Source organism: Rhipicephalus sanguineus, chromosome 6 (genome assembly GCF_013339695.2).
Source record: "Rhipicephalus sanguineus isolate Rsan-2018 chromosome 6, BIME_Rsan_1.4, whole genome shotgun sequence".
Lineage (NCBI taxonomy): Eukaryota > Metazoa > Arthropoda > Arachnida > Ixodida > Ixodidae > Rhipicephalus > Rhipicephalus sanguineus.
In genome coordinates this window covers 36,090,718-36,109,801 of record NC_051181.1, presented here as the reverse complement: position 1 = coordinate 36,109,801, position 19,084 = coordinate 36,090,718, and the positions used below count along the sequence as shown (strand labels likewise).

At 48.2% G+C, this 19,084-nt stretch overlaps 1 protein-coding gene across 1 annotated transcript in view; it reads left to right on the top strand.

The window, feature by feature from the left end:
* The first annotated feature begins 262 nt into the window (after positions 1 to 262).
* Positions 263 to 19,084, top strand: part of LOC119395694 (uncharacterized) — a 74,440-nt gene continuing 55,618 nt past the window's right edge. Inside the window, exon 1 of the mRNA XM_049416749.1 lies at positions 263 to 357. Coding sequence (XP_049272706.1) covers positions 333 to 357 — 25 coding nt within the window. The 5' untranslated portion in view covers positions 263 to 332. The remainder of the gene's footprint in view (positions 358 to 19,084) is intronic.

Here is a 19,084-nt window from a genome sequence, read left to right as displayed (position 1 = left end):
GCATCCTCCTGGGGGGTGCGGCCATAACGGGCGGTGCTGATTCAGGCACGATAGACTGATGTTTGTTTCGTCTCCCGGCCAGGCAAATGCTGCCTGGTCGGCCCTAATGATTTACCGATTGATGTTTTCTTGCGTAGCGGTCTGAGCAACGTTCCGGTGGCACTGGTTCCAACTAATGAAGAGTCCATTCGAATGAAGAATCCGAAAAGCATTCAGGAAGAGCTCCGGAAGGTGACTGAACACTTCCAATTGATCACTGAGGTGCGTCAGTTTGGTCGTGGAGGTATTTTGTGCTGTTCACCAGACCAGGCCTGTGTTGCTGATCTTCTAAAATGCACTACATTTGCCTCCCTCCCGGTGAGCTGTTTTGTACCTTCTCACTTGGCTTGTGTTAAAGGTTTAGTTCGTGGGGTGGACTCGAGCCTTTCTCCGCCTGAAATTCTAGAGATGTTTTCTGTAGCAGGAGCAGTCTCAGTGTTCCGTTGCTAGCGCAGCGTTGACAGCAGAAAGATCCCGACCGAGTCGGTGATGGTTACCTTTGCTGGTACAACTAGACCGACAGAAATCAAGGCGTGGCCACTGATATATCGGGTTGAAGCGCTATCTCCTCGCCCACTGCAGTGCTATAAATGCTGGCGTTATGGACATAATGTAAAGGGATGCAAGTCAGTAGCCCGGTGTAAACTGTGTGCAGGACAACACAACACTGACGAATGTGCATCACAGGAAAGGTCCTGTTGTCTCTGCGGTGGTTCGCACTCAGCTGATGATGGTAACTGTCCCGCGAGGGCTCAAGAAATTCAAATAATGGAGACCATTGAACATAAACGATGTTCTAGACGTGAAGCTCGAGCTGCCATCGCAGAGCGCTCTCGTGGGTACGCTAGTACTACGAATCGTAGTAATAATGTCACAGATTCCTCACTCTCAGAAGTAGTAGCTTCTACTGTTGAAAAAAAACAATGACAAAGATAATGGAGAATCTTTTTGTAACGCTGACGGAATCGTTGGCTCAAATAGTGAACGCACAGATGACTCAAATCCTGCTGAGTGTTAACCAGCCGGATGGAACCCCGATACTTTATTCAACAAAGGAGGTAAACACAGGCTCGCAAGAATCAGTTTCCTTGAAAACCAACCGCACGAAAATAGCACCTGTTGAAGAGCAGTTATATTCACCAAAACCCGGCCCGTCGAACACTAGCCGTAAGATGATTCCCGTTGAACAAAAATTGGACTGGAGCTGAGATTCAAGTTCTCATGATTCACAAATGGAGCTAGAATCTAGAAATATGAAACGGCGTGCGTCGCCTAGAATGCAAGGTTCTCCAGTGAGTCCAAAAGGGAAGAGCAAGAAATATCACAAGGAAATCGCATCAAAAAACGACTTTTTGAAGGATAGCATATTAGATAAGGCAGTGAATGCTGCCCGGTATCTCGCCAAAATAGGTCGATTAAAAATTTTACAGTGGAATTGCCGGTCAACTTTTCTGCAGCAACAGATTTATTTTACCTGTGCAATCAACATTCACCTGATGTTATTGTGTTGCAAGGAACTTGGCTTTCGAAAGAAAAGAGCTTTCATCTAAAAAATTACCGCATATTTCGTTTAGACAGACCCTCTCGGGATGGCGGGTTAGCAGTCTTTATTTCTTTGCGAATTGCTCATCGGGTAAGAATTACAGCTCAAGTAATGAACTTAGAAAGCGAAATTTTAGCTTAAGTATTTCCCTTCCGGGAAGTCTTCCCTTTTCGTTAGTAAATGAATATTTTCCAGCAGGTGTTCAAAAATCTAATGTTTTAGATTCTGTAATTGCATCTTGCAGGAAAGAAACTCTGTTGGTAGGAGACTTTAATTCGCATCATATTTCATGGGGTTTCAGAACAGATACGTGTGGGAAGCGTCTGTGGGATTTCGTTTCTAAGAATAATTTAACATGTATTCACCAGCGAACACCAACTTTCGCTTGTAATCGGTCTATTTCTGCAATTGATCTCACTTTTTATAGTCCCAGTCTCTCTATTTCTACATGGTCTACTTTGAACTCGGGTACAAGTAGCGACCATTTTCCTGTATTCTTTGAGCTTTTGCTTCCCGTGACTTCAGTAAACAACCAGTCGGTTACTCACATCAATTTTAATACATTTGAGAAGGTGCTACGCGTGGTTTTGTCAAAACGAACAGATGAAAATGGAGAGCAAAAGGCTATGAACTTCAGTGATCTGATAAAGAAATCTCTAAATAAAGCTAAATTTACAGTAAATGTTTCTAAAAGAAATTCTTCTAATCCTTGGTGGAACTCAGATTGTACACGGGATTACAGGCTCAGAAAATCTGCGTGGCGTAAACTACTCTACAACCAATGTCCTAAAAATTGGAGGGATTATAAGTATGCGGTTGCGGTTTTTAAACGAACAGTCGCCACTGCGAAGGATTGTCATGATAACCAACGTTCGGAGTTTCTTTCAAAGCCTGGCAATAGGAAACCCCTTTTTAATTTCCTTAAAGCCAAAAAAGTAATTCCGTCACCAATTAACATCGAATCAGTAGTCTCAACGCCAAGCGAGTTATCTAGTTTCCCGGAAAATATTGCTAAAGGACAGGAAACTCGCTTCACGGCTGCTTGCTCATTCCACTCACGGTCCCCGGTCAAAAGTGACGACTTTGAAGAGGTGACAGCTTCGGAACTAGCACAAGTAGTGAAGATCTTGCCCAGTGCTGCGCCAGGTCCGGATGGCATAACCGCATCGGTAATAAAAATTGTACATAAAGTTTCGCCCCAGGATTTACTTGCAATAGTTAACCACTCTATAAGAAATTCATGGATTCCGCCTGAGTGGAGAATGGCAAAAATAATTCCTTTATTAAAAAAGCATGGAGCTGGATTCACTTTAGATAACATCAGGCCTATTTCGCTCACATCTAATCAGGTAAAACTAATTGAAAGAATCTTACACATTCGGATAGACAATTGGTTGAACGAAAACATGATCTTGAGCCCATGCCAAATTGGATTCAGGCGTGGCTGCTCCATTTGGTGCGCCCATGTTGACTTAGAAAGCAGGATACAATAGCTCGTTCTAAGAAACACTTTTCCGCTTTAGTCACTCTGGATATTACAAAAGCTTATGACAGCGTGGAACACGTCAAATTAATAAATTCGCTAACGCATGTACATTTACCACACTACATCGTAGCATGGGTATATTCCTTTTTGAATTCTATTGCTTTCAATCAGGTGTGTCCTCTTCAAGCTATAAACAAACTAGAGGTCTCCCCCAAGGCTCGGTATTGTCACCATTATTATTTAATTTATTACTGTGTACTATCCCTGTACAACATGACGTGCAGGTGTATGTATACGCTGACGACATTGCATTTTTGCTACAGCTACCGACATACATACACTGTATCAAATTCTACAAATATATATGAATACTCTGGAAACGTGGCTTGAGGGCATTAATTTATCTGAACATCAGGAAGAGTGCAATGGTAGTTTTCCCACTAAGTGTCCCAGTGCAAATTTCGTTACTTTACCGACAAGATGTCATACCGCAGGTGCAATCGGTCAAGTATTTAGGGGTGATCTGTACCGAAGAACTAAATTGGGATGCACATATACAAAATACGGCAGCTAAAGGAGCACGGGCGATACGGATGCTTCGTAGAGTCAGCAGTAAACGATCTGGTTTACATCGTGATGTGCTCATTATTATTTTAAAGACGATAGTCTTTCTTGGGGAACTTAAACGCAGAAATTTTGGTCTGTCTTTCTGCCTGTCTTTCTGTTTGTCGGCACGTCACTCGATTCAGCCACCCGGCCAAAGTTGAACCACTTGCCCAAGGGCCAGCCATCTTGATCGGCTAACTAGATTCATACTTGTGTACATTGTTGATCAAAAAGCAAACATTACGCATATCTGAGGCGCAACATCACTAGGTAAGTATTAGGTGGCGTGTTCCTTTAATTGAAAATACATAGATACGTAATTCTAGAGACCCTAGTTTCTTAAGCTGCGCTGAAAATGCGACTGCGCTGAAACTTGCCTTCCTCCGTGCCCTCTGCACGAGCTCATTGTTGTGTTTCGGTTTCCGTTCAGTATTGCACTGTACGAATGCCATGGGGCGCCGCTCTGGCATTCCTGTTTTACACCGGCGACGCGTAAATAAAAGAGTTCGTGGAGAGTACTCGTTGAGTGCGGACGTTTCTTCTGCTTCGGCGCTTCGCGCCAAACCGCGTGTTCGGGCTGGCTGGCGTCCCCGCAGGTAGCGTTGGTCACCGCCGGTCTTCGCCTGCTGCTGCGCCGGGACTACCAGCCCGCAACACAGCACTCATGTTTCCCGACGTATTGCCAGATGGCGTCCATATCTCACGCAGCGCCTCTTCTATCGTCTTTAGACGACATTTGCAGCGAAGCACGCAGATACGCGGCCATTTTTTTTGTATGTATATACACCCGATATTGGAGTTTGGCTGCGTCTTGTTTTCTGGAGCACCTGCTTACAAACTTCGACCACTGGTTCTTCTAGAACGTGAATCACTAAGATTACGTCTTGGACTTCCTAAATTTGTCGCAAATAATATTTTGTATAATGAAGTGCGCCTGCCTTCTCTTCTTACACGGTTCCAAATTCTAACAGTACGTCCCTTCCTAAAGATATATGCGACACCTCAGAGAAGATCACAGTACGTTTTTATTAATGAGCCGACGTCCTTTTTTAACCACCAGTGGTCTAGATTAAGGTGTCCACAAGTGATTGTCGCACAGAAACTCTTGGAAAAAATACAAGTAAACCTTCGTGAGGTACTGGTATTTAACAGATCTCCTCAAACAATTAGAATAGTGTTCGACAATATATTTCCTAAGGAATGGAAACATTTACCCGATAGGTACCTGAATGCAGTTTTAGAAGACCACCTGTCAAATTTAGAAACAAACATCGCTATAGCGACGGACGCTTCAGTTTGTGAAGAAAAGGCAGGAGTGGGAATTGCATCCTCAGCTTTGGATTGGTCCTTTTCAATTCGTTTACCCGACTTTACGCCTATTTATCAAGCGGAATTGCTTGCGATTGTCCTAGCCTTACGTAAATTACCCCTATCAATAACAGAAGCTGTCATCCTGACAGACTGTCTGTCTATCTGCTCTGCATTAACTGCACCTAATTTCTCGAATGCCTTAGAAGTATTTTATTCTCTTGTCCCAAGACATTATCGCCTTATTCACTTATTGTGGGTACCAGGTCACAAGGGTTTAACCCTCAATGAATATGCAGATGCACTTGCGGTGCCATCACATAATGGTCCCATAATCTCTATTTTGCCGACGTTGGCGTTTGTCTCAGCGGCGCGATTTGAAAGGTTTGCCACGTCGGATACCTTTGCCAAATCGGCTTTGGCAACATCTGAGTTTCCCCACCTTAAGTATCCATGGAAAAATCGTTGGTGCTGCACTAGAAGGGCTGAAATATCAATTACCAGGATACGATGCCGAGTTCCCCCTCTGAACTTTTACCTCACAGGTCGGGTCTGGCACAGTCACCCTTATGCCTCCACTGCAACGAGAGTGAATCTCTGCATCATTTCTTTTTAACATGCAGATTGTTCACAAATCAAAGAAAACGATTGCTAGAACAACCTCTCCGAAGAATGGGCTTGAGTTTATCCCTTCCGGTGGTTCTTTCTTTTGGCACAACTGAAATGGGCCTTAGCCACAGGAACGTTTGCGAAGCCGTGTGCGATTTTTTACGGGAAACTAAAAGAATAGAATGTAGAGTTTATCTACAATTTTACTGTTTCAACCTATTGGTTTCTTTCTTTCTTTCTTTCCTTCTTTCTTTCTTTCTTTCTTTCTTTCTTTCTTTCTTTTTTTCTTTTAAAATCTGGATTGGCCCAGTGAATTCATTTTTATACCATTCATTACTAAACATATTCGGATTTTAAAACAATCTTATTTCCAAAATAAGGTACCGCCCGTTTCATGGCCGATCTCCCACGGTGGGTTGCGCCAAGTAGCTGTGGATCAACCAACCAACCAACATAGATGCTGGGTTTTGCGTCTGTTTCCTCTGGCGCCTTTAGACGCCGAAGCGCGGTTTCTCCACAACGCCTTCCTCTGGCACTCAGACAGCAGGTCTCTGACGAACTAGCACGCTTGGAGCACGAAGACATAATCGAACGCGTCGACGCGTCGGGGTGGGTGTCTCCACTGGTGGTAGTGAAAAAGAAGGATGGCTCGCTGCGCCTGTGTGTGGATTTGCGGGAACCCAACAAAGCCATCGTAGTCGACGGTTACCCTCTTCCGCATACCGAGGACCTTTTGCAACTGCTCGCCGGAGCCACATGGTTCTCAAAGCTGGACTTGGCCAGGGTTGCCAGTGGTGGCTACTTTTCGCCAAATTGGCGAATTTGAGAGGCCCGTGGCGACCTAAAATTCTGAATGGCGACATGGCGAATTTTTGGCGATTTTCGGCTTATGTCTTCACTGAGTTATGCAACCTAAGCTCAGTGTCTTCCCAACGATTGAGCGGCAACATTCTCTGTATTTTTCTTGGGTTTAGAACCACGAGTAGTATGTGCATATTACGCGTCATTCGGTACATCCGTCCTGTAACTCGTGTGTATCTCCTCAATTCATCTAGATGCAGGAGGTGCTGGAAAGTACCCCAGCGACATTCTAGCAAAATGTAAGTCAGCGGACTGCCTTGCAAACGGCGAGCGGGCAGTGTTTGACTATAAGTTTATGGCTTTAGGTGCTTTAAGCTTCTCTAAAGTTTCGCTTCTGAAGGGGCTAGACGACGGGTTGGCCGCCTGTTCCGACCATGTCTTCCGCCAAAGCTCCAACTGTTCTGAATAGCTTGGCGACTTATTCACTGTTGCAGTACCCCCAATTCAGCTCGTAAAGACTGTTTTGGAATAGCGAAGAGAGGCGGATACGCGGCTATTCGTGCAATAAAAAAATATTTATTGAGGCATTTTCCACTGTTCTCGGTGAGCGTGTGCAATGAAAACAATTGCTATGTAACGTTTTACACTGTCTACCTGATTAATAACGCATCAGATTGCCGCGTGTAGATATAGGTGACTATAAGAAAGGGTCAGTGGCGTCCGGTATCATATTAGTTCACACTGAAAAGGTGTAAGACTCACTAATGATCGGTTCCTGTAAGAATTCTGTCGTGTTACCTTCAATAAACCTTTTAATACTTTTAATTCATATAAGGGTACGTAAAGCTGTCTACAAACAACGCATTCACGGTTTTCGCCCAAGGTTTACCACACTTTTACCTTTGAAACGAGCGGACAGGGGTGGAAGGATATCATGAGCGTTTAATATATCCAGCCTTGCGCCACCACGCACATCTTGCGGCTAGTCGGCGAAGTAGCACATGCACTCCCATGGTGAAGCGGGCGAAACGACTTGCATTGAGAAACGTCAACATAATTTCAGGGTCTTGGATGGTACTGTATTCTACGGGGCTATGCGTGAGTGGAAACTTTCATTACTAGGTATGCCGTACATATCTAGAATGGCGACTTCTTTGGCGACATTTGTAAAAAAATGGCGACTTTTGGCGACTTTTTGCTCTTCGTTTGGCGACATTTACTCGAAAGTCAGTGGCAACCCTGGACTTGGCCTCGGCATACCATCAAGTAGGACTTACAGAAGCCAGTCGTGAGTTCACAACATTCATTTCTCATGAAGGACTATTTAGATTTAAAAGAGTGTGCTTTGGACTAGCTACCGCCCCATCTACGTTTCAAAAGCTGATGTCAAATGTTTTGAAGGGTTGTGCTTACGTAGCCTGTTATTTAGATGACATTTTGGTTTGGGGAAGGGCCATGTCGGAGCACGACCGCAACTGAAGGAAGGTCTATCACGCATTTACGACACAGGAATGAAGTTGAATCATAAATGCGTTTTCGCAGTGAGAGAACTAACATTTTTGGGACACAACATTTCGGCTGAAGGTCTCTTTCCCATGGAATCGAAAATTAAAGCGATAGTTAGTGCACCTGCGCCACATGACATCAAGTCCCTTCAGTCATTCTTAGGATTGACCGGCTGCTATGCCAAGTTCCTACATCATTATGCAGATTTAGTGGAACCGTTGCGCAAAATGCTCCGACAAGGTCAGTCATTCGAATGGACGGCTGAAGCTCAGAAGAGCTTTGACCAGTTGAAAGAGCGGTTGGCATGCAAACTCGTTGTGCAGGTGTTCACCCTGAGCTACCTGTCATAGTCACTACGGACGCGTCGGGTGTCGGGTTAGGAGCGGTCTTACAACAAAAGGAGAGATCACATCTTCACACAGTGGCCTTTGCATCACGCGCCCTCTCACCGGCTGAAAGGAAATATTCAATAGGGGAACTTGAAGCGCTTGCGTGTTTATTCGCTTGCGAAAAATGGCACGTGTATCTGTGTGGTAGACAGTTTACTATCAGAACCGATCACCAAGCATTAGTTGCTTTGCTATCAGCTGGAGATTCTGATCGTCGACTATTACGCATTTCTCGATAGACAGCTCGATTACTGTATTACAACTTTCAAATAGAGTATTGCAGAGGCACGCAAAATAATGTTGCAGACGCTTTGCCTAGACTGCCCATCAACGAACATAACGCCAGTACTGAGGAAGAAGAAGAAATAGTGTCGCTGGTAACTTCGGCAGTTGACAAAGCTACCGTACAGGCTGCTACAGCAAATGACCCGACGTTGACTAAAGTAATTCAACAACTCAGTAAAGGCTGGTTACATAAGAAAGCATATCGGCTGACCTGATTCCATTTTTTCACATTCAAGATGAATTGTCCCTGGTAGATGGTCTTCTAATGCGCGCAGATCGCATAGTAATTCCCGAAGTGCTTCGCTCCACTTTTTTGCAGTTGGCGCATGAACTGCATCCTGGCATAGTCCGCACAAAGGAACTTCTAAGAGAGAGATACTGGTGGCCTCATTTAGATAGGCAAGTAGAGGAATGTGTCAAAAATTGTCGCATATGTCAGTCAGCAGATAAGTCGGCCAAACCGGTCTTTGCGCCTTTACAACCTGTTCTTTGGCCAGATCAGCCCTGGCAAAAGTTAGCCATGGATTTAGTCTGACCCTTACACATCACACCCAGCCCAACTTATGCAATAACTGTCATGGATTATTACTCTCGCTGGCCGGAAGTATGTCTTACTTCCTCCACGACATCGCATGACGTCATGGATTTTCTTAAACCTCTCTTCAGCAGAGAGGGATTCCCAAGTCAAATCGTTATCGACAATGGTCCTCAATTCATTTCCAAACCGTTCCAGGATTTTCTAAAAGAAAGAGGCATTCAGCACTGCAAATCATCGTATTATTATCCGCAATCCAATGGCTTTATCGAATGGTTTAATAGAGTACTGAAGGAAGCAATGCAGGTCGTACAGCTGGAAGGCAAACCAGTGAAAGAGACCGTTCTCGAGTATCTAGCCTTGTATCGATTTTCACCGCATGCGACAACGCGAGTTTCGCCCGCAGTACTTTTACATGGCAGGCAGCCTCGAATAAAATTGCATTTGAGTAACACGGACTCAAAGTTTCGAAAACCACATCTGCCGCGCAACGTAGCGATCAATCAGTCCTATAATGGAGCGCAATCAGAGGACAGTTCATTCCCGAGATCGCAAACTAGCAACAGAATAGAGAGTAAGCAGCAACAGGTGAAAGCCTATGTCGATAAACTCAGAGGCGCCAAATACCCCTTAGTACAAGTTAGGGATTTCATTAAAGTTCGGTCACACAGAACAGGTACAAGCAAGTACTTAGGCCCCTTTCAAGTCATGCAGAGGAGAGGTCAAAACTCAATTCTAGATTTCTACTTAGCGACGGTAAGGCTTGGAATGCTTCGAAATTAGTGCGAATACCGCCGCGTTCACAGAATGATGAATGCCTTCCACACCCAGATTATTCATATGCCGGACTAGCTCGCTATTTCGGCTACCCGCTCACAGACGAACAGCCTGACGTTACCAGTAATGCCACAAATATTCCGCGCAGAAATACACCGAGTCAGGTAGATGTACCAACGCCTGAACACCTGCCATCTACCGCTGCAGACTTCTGCAACCAGGAGGGGGAAGATAACGCGATGCCACCATCAATTGACAGTACCAGCGAGCAGGCGAATTCGAGCGGTGAAACTGGACGTCCAGTACGCCAGCGCCACTCCCGAAGATGGACCAAGGACTACAAGATGTAGTTTTCAGCCTCTTGATGCGAGGTCTTGTAATTTTGCTGCGCTGTGCATTAATATGTCTGTTGTGTTTCTTTTTCTTTCGTTTTGTTGTTCTAATGTGATAAGTACCCTCCAATATTTTTTAACAATATTCCTTTACTTTTCGTGTGTGAATTTCATATTTTCAGACGTGCTTGTTGTTTATAATGTAACGTTGTTATTCTACTTTCATTGACTAAGAGCGCCTTTTTCAGGGGGGGGGGGGTGGAATGATGTGATGATGTCATATGAGGTCATCTGGTGGTAATCCACCGAACGTCCGTTGACTTTCTCTAACAGTTGTGAAACAGGCCATTCGGTCAACAACATTGTATATTCGAAAAATGAACAAGAATAAAAGAACAGAGGGCCTCGCGCTCTTCGGACTGATGTGGTCGTTTGTTCGAGGGCTCTTGTCGAACGCAGTGCGTGAGCCTCGGTTGGACGGTGGAGTGCGATCATAGCTACATGACGGCAATACAACAGTGACGCTCTTCAGGGCTGCGGTCAAGTAGCCGGCGGTTACTTTTATTTATTTACTTCTTGAGTCGTAACTGTTTTGAATGCATTGTTAAGTGTAACTTCACTTTCATTCATGTTTGTCTCTTCTCCGGGCCAGAGGGCTTCCCTCTGGTCGGCATCTATCTCCCCTCGGGATCTACCTTTGGAATTGTTCCTCCGCGATGGAACCAGTAGTGTCCCTGTCGCTTCGGTGCCGACCGATGGTGGGTTCATCCGTATGAAGAACCCCAAGGCGATTCAAACAGAACAGATCACTCCCCACTCCCTACTGATAACCGAGGTTCGTCGGTTTGGTCGCGGGGGGATCCTCTGCTGCCCACCAGACCAGGCTTGTATTCAAGATCTACTGAAGTGCACAACTTTTGCCTCACATCCGGTGAGCTGTTTCATCCCACCTCATTTAGCTTGCTGCAAAGGCTTAGTTCGAGGAGTAGACATAAATCTAAGTCCAGCCGAAGTCTTGGACATTTTTTCTCCTGCAGGAGTAATTTCTGTGTACCGCTGCACCAGACAAGTAAACAATCAGAAAGTCCCTACTGAAACTGTGATCGCAACATTTGCTGGGACGACTCGCCCATCGGAAATCAAGGCATGGCCGCTTATCTATAGTGCCACGCCCACTTCTCGTCTTGTTTTGATGTATTCGGGTTTGACCGGCAGGGACGCTTATCAACGCTCGACGCTGTCCGCGAAGTAGTGTTCTAGAAGCGTCGCGATTGTAGTAGATCGGTTTGTTAAGATTGCGCCCCGCACGTGAATGTTCCAGCTTTGTCTAGAGATTACGCCGCCACCAGCGATATTGCTGGAAAGTTCGATAGCGCCTGTATAAAAGCCGACGCGCGTGACCGCTTGTCAGTTGATCGACGGTCGACGTTCTGTCCGCCGCTATCAGTGTATTGCTGTAGTTTGACTATCAGTTTCTCGGCCACAAGTTCGGCCAAATAAGCAGTTTCACCTCGGACCTGCTGACTGCTGTCTTCGTCGACGTCACGACTACGTGACATCTGGTGGAGGTGCTGCTTCTTCCATGATCCCGACGCCCCCGCGAAGCGCTGACCCAAGCCCAAGCCGCGAGGAGGACGACGGCAAAGAAAACCCGGATCGTCGAGCAAGCCGCAGGCAACAAGGTCTACCGCCAGAGCACGGGCCTCTACCTGAAAAGACCCGGCAAACAAAGATCCTGACCTCGACCACAGCGACCATGACAGACGCTGTGCCGCCCGCACCGATCCTTCTCCGGACGCCCAAGGAGCCGCCAACCTTCCGCGGATCGTCGTTCGAAGACCCGGAAAGCTGGCTTGAAGCCTACGACCGAGTCGCCATTTTCAATGCCTGGACCAGCGAAGACAAGCTACGGCATGTCTATTTCGCTTTGGAAGACGCCGCTCGGACCTGGTTCGAGAACCAAGAGCGAAGCCTGACAACATGGGACATCTTTCGCACCAGGTTCCTCGTGACATTCACGAGCGTCGTCAGGAAAGAGCGTGCTGAGGCTCTGCTCGAGACCCGCGTGCAGATGCCGAACGAAAACGTGGCGCTCTTCACGGAGGAGATGACAAGGCTGTTCCGTCATGCAGACCCTGTCATGCCCGAGGACAAGAAGGTCCGCTTTCTTATGCGAGGAGTCAAACAGGAGCTCTTCGCCGGGCTGATGCGGAACCCCCCATCGACAGTTCAAGAATTCGTCTCGGAAGCAACGACCATCGAGAAGACGCTCGAGATGCGCACCCGGCAGTACAATCGCCGCGCATTTCAAGACAGCACAGCTGTTCATGGCCTCGGCTCCGACGACTTCCGCGAAACGATCCGAGCAATCGTGCGAGAGGAGCTGCGAAAGCTTGCGCCGTTTGCACAGCCCGAAGTTACGTCGATTGCTGACGTTGTACGCGAGGAAATCACAGAGTCACTGGGTGTTCCTCAGCCGGCACCGCCGCAGCTGCAAGCCATGAGCTATGCTGCTGCAGCCCGACGCAACGCCCCCCCTCCTCGCCCACGTCAAGACGCCGCGCCACCCCAGCAGTTCCGCCGCCAGGCACCACCGCCGCCACCACCGACGTCATATCGCCCGCCAGCCGGCCAGCGATCCGCGCCGAGGAAGACCGACGTTTGACGCGCCCCTGACAACCGTCCGCTCTGCTACCACTGCGGGGAGGCCGGCCACACGTAGCGCCGCTGCCAGTACCGACAGATGGGACTACGCGGATTCGCCATAAACGCGCCGCGCCCGCAGCCAGGCGAACGGCCTCGCGACATCGACGACTGCCTCACCGGCCATCTAATAACGCCGTCTGGAGTCTGCACAGCAAGAGTCACAATCAATAATCGCACGTATCCTGCGAGTTTCGTGATCTTGCAACACTGCTCCAGGGACGTCATACTTGGCATGGACTTCTTAAACCATCACGGCGCCGTCATCGACTTAAGAACCAAATCGATAACCCTATCGTCGGACAAAACGACACCGCCGGATACGAGTCCATGTCAACATGCCCTGAACGTGCTCGAGGATCAAGTTACCATCCCGCCTCGCTCCAGCGTCATAATTTCCGTCAGCACCGAAAAAACTGAAGACATCGAAGGTGTCATCGAGAGCGATCAGCGTTTGCTGCTAGACCGTGACATTTGCGTCGCAAGGGGCATTGCTCGGTTGCATGAAGGAAAAGCAAGCGTGATGCTAACGAACTTCAGCCAGGAATACAGGCACGACGATTGCATACATCGAAGAAATCTTGGCCGTCAGCGATGCGTTTGCCTTTTCAGATTCTGACGAAGCTACGACGACGATCCCTGAGCCACCCTTCGACGTAAACCCAAGTCTTCCCGCTCGCCAACAGCAACAGCTTCGACGCCTTCTGCAGGAATACAGGGACTGTTTCTCGTCGTCATCGCGGGTCCGACAAACGCCCCTTGCTAAGCACCGCATCATAACAGAAGAAAATGCTCGACCACTCCGTCAGAGTCCCTACCGGGTTTCGACGCGGGAGCGGGAGGCCGTTAAAAACAAGTCGATGAAATGCTACGCGACGGCATCATCCAGCCGTCCAGAAGCCCGTGGGCGTCTCCCGTGGTGTTAGTGAAGGAGAAGGATGGGGCCCTACGTTTCTGCGTCGATTATCGTCGCCTGAACAAAATCACAAAGAAGGACGTGTACCCTCTCCCACGGATAGACGACACCCTGGATCGACTCCACAACGCGAATTACTTTTCGTCGATGGACCTCAAGACCGGCTACTGGCAAATTGAAGTCGACGAGAGAGACCGAGAAAAGACCGCCTTTATAACACCGGACGGCCTGTTCGAGTTCAAGGTCATGCCTTTCGGTCTTTGCTCGGCACCTGCGACTTTCCAACGAGTCATGGATACTGTATTAGCTGGCTTGAAGTGGCAGACTTGCCTTGTTTACTTGGACGACGTCGTTGTGTTTTCCTCGAACTTCAACGAAAACCTTCAGCGCCTTGAATCCGTACTTCAAGCAATCAAGAACTCCGGGCTCACCCTGAAGCCAGAAAAGTGCCGCTTCGCGTACGAGGAGCTCTTCTTTTTGGGTCATGTGATCAGCAAGACTGGAGTGCTCCCAGACCCGCAGAAAACAGCTGCCATCGCCGCTTTCCCGCCACCCACCGACAAGAAGGCCGTGCGCCGATTTCTCGGCTTGTGCGCCTATTACAGACGCTTTGTCAAAGACTTTTCACGAATCGCCGAGCCACTAACGCAGCTCACGAAGACCGACGTCGAATTCAGGTGGCAAACAGCGCAAGTCGAAGCTTTTCATGAACTGAAACGACGCCTGCAGACACCTCAGATACTTGCGCATTTCGACGAATACGCCGATACGGAGATTCATACCGATGCAAGCAGCATAGGACTCGGCGCCGTCCTTGTGCAGCGGACGGGCAGACTGGAAAGGGTTATCAGTTATGCTAGCCGGTCGCTGTCTAAAGCAGAGGTCAACTATTCCACAACAGAAAAGGAGTGCCTCGCCATCATCTGGGCTACGTCAAAGTTTCGCCCCTACCTCTACGGCAGGCCCTTCAAAGTTGTGAGCGACCATCACGCCTTGTGTTGGCTAGCTAACTTGAAGGACCCTTCAGGTCGCCTCGCACGGTGGAGCCTAAGACTTCAAGAATTTGACATTACTGTCGTGTACAAGTCCGGAAGGAAACACTCCGACGCCGACTGCTTGTCTCGTGCCCCCGTCGACCCACCAACGCCCGACGACCAGCATGATGACAGCTTCTTGGGAGCCATATGTACCGAAGACTTCGCCGAACGACAGCTAGCCGACCCGGAACTGAAGGGTCTAGTGGAATACCTGGAGGGCAGGACCATCGTTGTCCCAAAAATATTCAGGCGAGGATTGGCATCATTTTCCTTGAAAAACAACGTCCTCCATGACCAGGATTTGGGGACATGTGCATGTAGCGCCATCTCTGGTCGATGACAGCGGCGGCCTGCCGTAACTGAAGGGGCAATAGTCGTAAAACATGATATCTGACGAAAGAAGCTAGTTACCAAAAACGACTCTCGGTTCTATACAGCAGAGACTTATTTGATTATGCCGGTAAAATTACAGTATCGCATTACAAACCGCGTGGCTTCCCAAAGCGTTTAATATTTAACAATGGGGCCACATGTGTTTCTAATGGACGGTGTTCAATTGTCCTGGGAAGCCACACGTTTTGTACTGCGATACTGCAATTTTGTCAAAATATTCCAGTAGGTCTCTGTTGTATAGAACCCGGAGTCGTTTTTGATAGCTAGCTTTTTTCAAGAGATATGATTTTTTTCACCTATTTGCTATTCAGTTATGGCAGGACGCCGTTGCTGCCGCCGAGAGATGGCGCTACGTAGAAATGTCTCCAAATCCTGGGAATGTTAAAGAAGAACTTCACTCCGGCCCGAGCCAGCTACCTTATTGTTGTACCTTCGGGACTGCGACCAGAAATTTTGCATGCCCTGCACGACGACCCAACAGCTGGACACCTCGGACTTTCCCGAACGCTCGCACGAGTACAAGAAAAGCACTATTGGCCGCAACTTGCCGCCGACGTCACTCGCTACGTAAGGACGTGCCGAGACTGTCAGCGACGGAAGACACCGCCCACAAGACCAGCAGGCTTCCTTCAGCCGATCGAGCCTCCTCGGCGACCATTCCAGCAGATCGGGATGGACCTCCTGGGTCCGTTCCCAACGTCGACTTGCGGAAATAAATGGATCGTCGTGGCTACCGACTACCTCACCCGCTACGCCGAAACAAAAGCCCTGCCCAAAGGCAGTGCCGCTGAGGTAGCCAAGTTCTTCGTTGAGAGCATCGTCCTTCGACATGGCGCCCCAGAGGTTCTCATCACCGACAGAGGTACGGCGTTCACGGCTGACCTAACTCAGGCGATCTTGGAATACAGCCACACAAGCCACCGCCGCACCACCGCGTACCACCCACAGACCAACGGCCTCACCGAGCGTCTAAATAAGACCATCGCCGACATGTTGGCCATGTACGTCGACGTCGAACACAAGACGTGGGAGGCCATCCTTCCGTACGTGACCTTCGCGTACAACACGGCCGTACAGGAAACGACGCAGATGACGCCATACAAGTTGGTCTACGGACGGAGCCCGGCAACGACGCTCGACGCCATGCTACCAAACGTGACCGACGAGGAAAACATCGACGTGACCACCTACCTACAGCGCGCCGAAGAAGCACGACAGCTCGCCCGCCTACGGATCAAGAACCAGCAGACGACTGACAGCCGCCGCTACAACCTTCGACGATGCCACATGGACTACCAACCCGGTGACCGTGTATGGGTATGGACGCCAATACGCCGACGAGGACTTAGTGAGAAGCTTCTTCGACGATACTTCGGACCGTACAGGGTACTTCGACGCCTCGGTGCACTCGACTATGAGGTTGTCCCTGACGGCATTACGAACTCTCAGCGGCGCCGTGCGCGACCTGAAGTCGTCCATGTCGTGCGCCTTAAGCCGTTTTTTGCGCGTTAGCGAGCCTGGGGACTCTATTTTTTCCCTTTGTTATTGTAATTTATTTGTGTATGCACTTTGTTTTTTTCTCTTCTATGTTCTTTCACAAGCATCGGGACGATGCTTTTTCAGAGGGGGGCAATGCCACGCCCACTTCTTGTCTTGTTTTGATGTATTCGGGTTTGACCGGCAGGGACGGTTATCAACGCTCGACGCTGTCCGCGAAGTAGTGTTCTAGAAGCGTCGCGATTGTAGTAGATCGGTTTGTTAAGATTGCGCCCCGCACGCGAATGTTCCAGCTTTGCCTAGAGATTACGCCGCCACCAGCGATATTGCTGTAAAGTGCGAGAGCGCCTGTATAAAAGCCGACGCGCGTGACCGCTTGTCAGTTGATCGACAGTCGACGTTCTGTCCGCCGCTATCAGTGTATTGCTGTAGTTTGACTATCAGTTTCTCGGCCACAAGTTCGGCCAAATAAACAGTTTCACTCGGACCTGCTGACTGCTGTCTTCGTCGACGTCACGACTACGTGACAATAGGGTCAAAGCTCTAGCTCTCCGTCCGTTACAATGCGCTAAATGCTGGCGTTATGGACACAGTGCCAATGGTTGTCGTTCGGACACTCGATGTTGCATATGTGGGGCCGACCATAGTACTGCGTAGTGCCAGTCAGACACTAAGTCATGTTGCTTATGCCATGCAAATTACTCTGCTGACGATCCTAACTGCCGTGCTAGATCAAAAAGACTTCAGGTGATCGAAATCATTGAAAGGAGACGATGCTCTCGTAGAGAAGCTGTGGCAGAAGTTCAAAGCAGGACTCAGGAATATGCCGGCGTAACAGCTCGTCAGCCTCTTGGTATGGGCGCATCACTTTCCCAGTCCATTACAGCTATGGTAGAGAAGGTGGTAGAGAAAGTATTAGAAAAATTTCTACTAAATCTGCCCGATTCACTGAATCAAATTATGGCTTCACAGTTGTCTGGTGTATCTGAGACAATAACAAAGCGTTCCCGAACTCCTAGCGCTTAAAACAATAAACCTGCTGAACATCAGACCCCCATCAATAATGGAGCAGGGCCTTGCCATTCTCAAACGACTGAGCAAGAATATATATCTGATTCAGATTTGATGGACAATCGGGACGTAGATATGGATGCTCGCATTCTCAAACGCACCAGATCACCTACTAGCAAATTTTACAATTCCTCTAATCCAAAAACTAAAAAGTGTGTGAAGGAATCTGGGACTAGGTCTGACCTATTGAAAGAAAGTATCTTAGATCAAGCAGTTTCCGCTGCTTGTCTATCATCATCATAGGGTGCCTTAAAGTTCCTCAGTGGAACTGCCGTTCAATCCTTTCTGCAGCTACAGATTTACTATACCTCATTGCTCAGGAATCTCCTGACGTTGTACTGCTACAAGAAACTTGGTTGTCAGCTGATGAAAACTTTTATTTAAAAAATTTGGCCGCGTATCTGCGTGCTTCGCTGCAAATGTCGTGTAAAGACGATAGAAGAGGCGCTGTGTGAGATATGGACGCCATCTGGCAATACGTCGGGAAACATGAGTGCTGTGTTGCGTGCTGGTAGTCCCGGCGCAGCAGCAGGCGAAGACCGGCGGTGACCAACGCGACCGGCGGGGACGCCAGCCAGCCCGAAAACGCGGTTTGGCGCGAAGCGCTGAAGCAGAGAAACGTCCGCACTCAACGAATACTCTCCACACACTCTTTTATTTACACGTCGCCTGGGTAAAACAGGAACGGCAGAGCGGCGCCCACAACCGGCAGCCTGAAGGCCGCCCACAACGCTGCTTTTTCATTTTTAAAATTTTTTTTTCACCTTCTTGGCCTTCTCAAAACTAAAGTTTTTCAACACCAACCCATGGCATTCGTACAGTGCAATACAGAACCGAAACCGAAACACAACAATGAGCTCGTGCGAAGGGCACGGAGGAAGGCAAATTTCAGCGCAGTCGCATTTTCAGCTTTGTGGAAACAGCGCTCACTAGACGACGACGAAGTAAAAGAAGGCACGGGACAGGCAGCGCCTGTCCTGTGCCTTCTTTTACTTCGTCGTCGTCTAGTGAGCGCTGTTTCAACAAAGATGAACGCATACCAACTCGCTCAAGCTTCCATTCTTATGCATTTTCAGCGCAGCTTAAGAAACTAGGGTCCTTAAAATTACGTATGTATGCATTTTCTATTAAAGGAACACGCCACCTAATACTTACCTAGTGATGTTGCACCTCAGATATGCATGATATTTACTTTTTGATCGACAACGTTCACAAGTATGAAAAGCCGTACCAGTTCAAGACGGCTGGCCC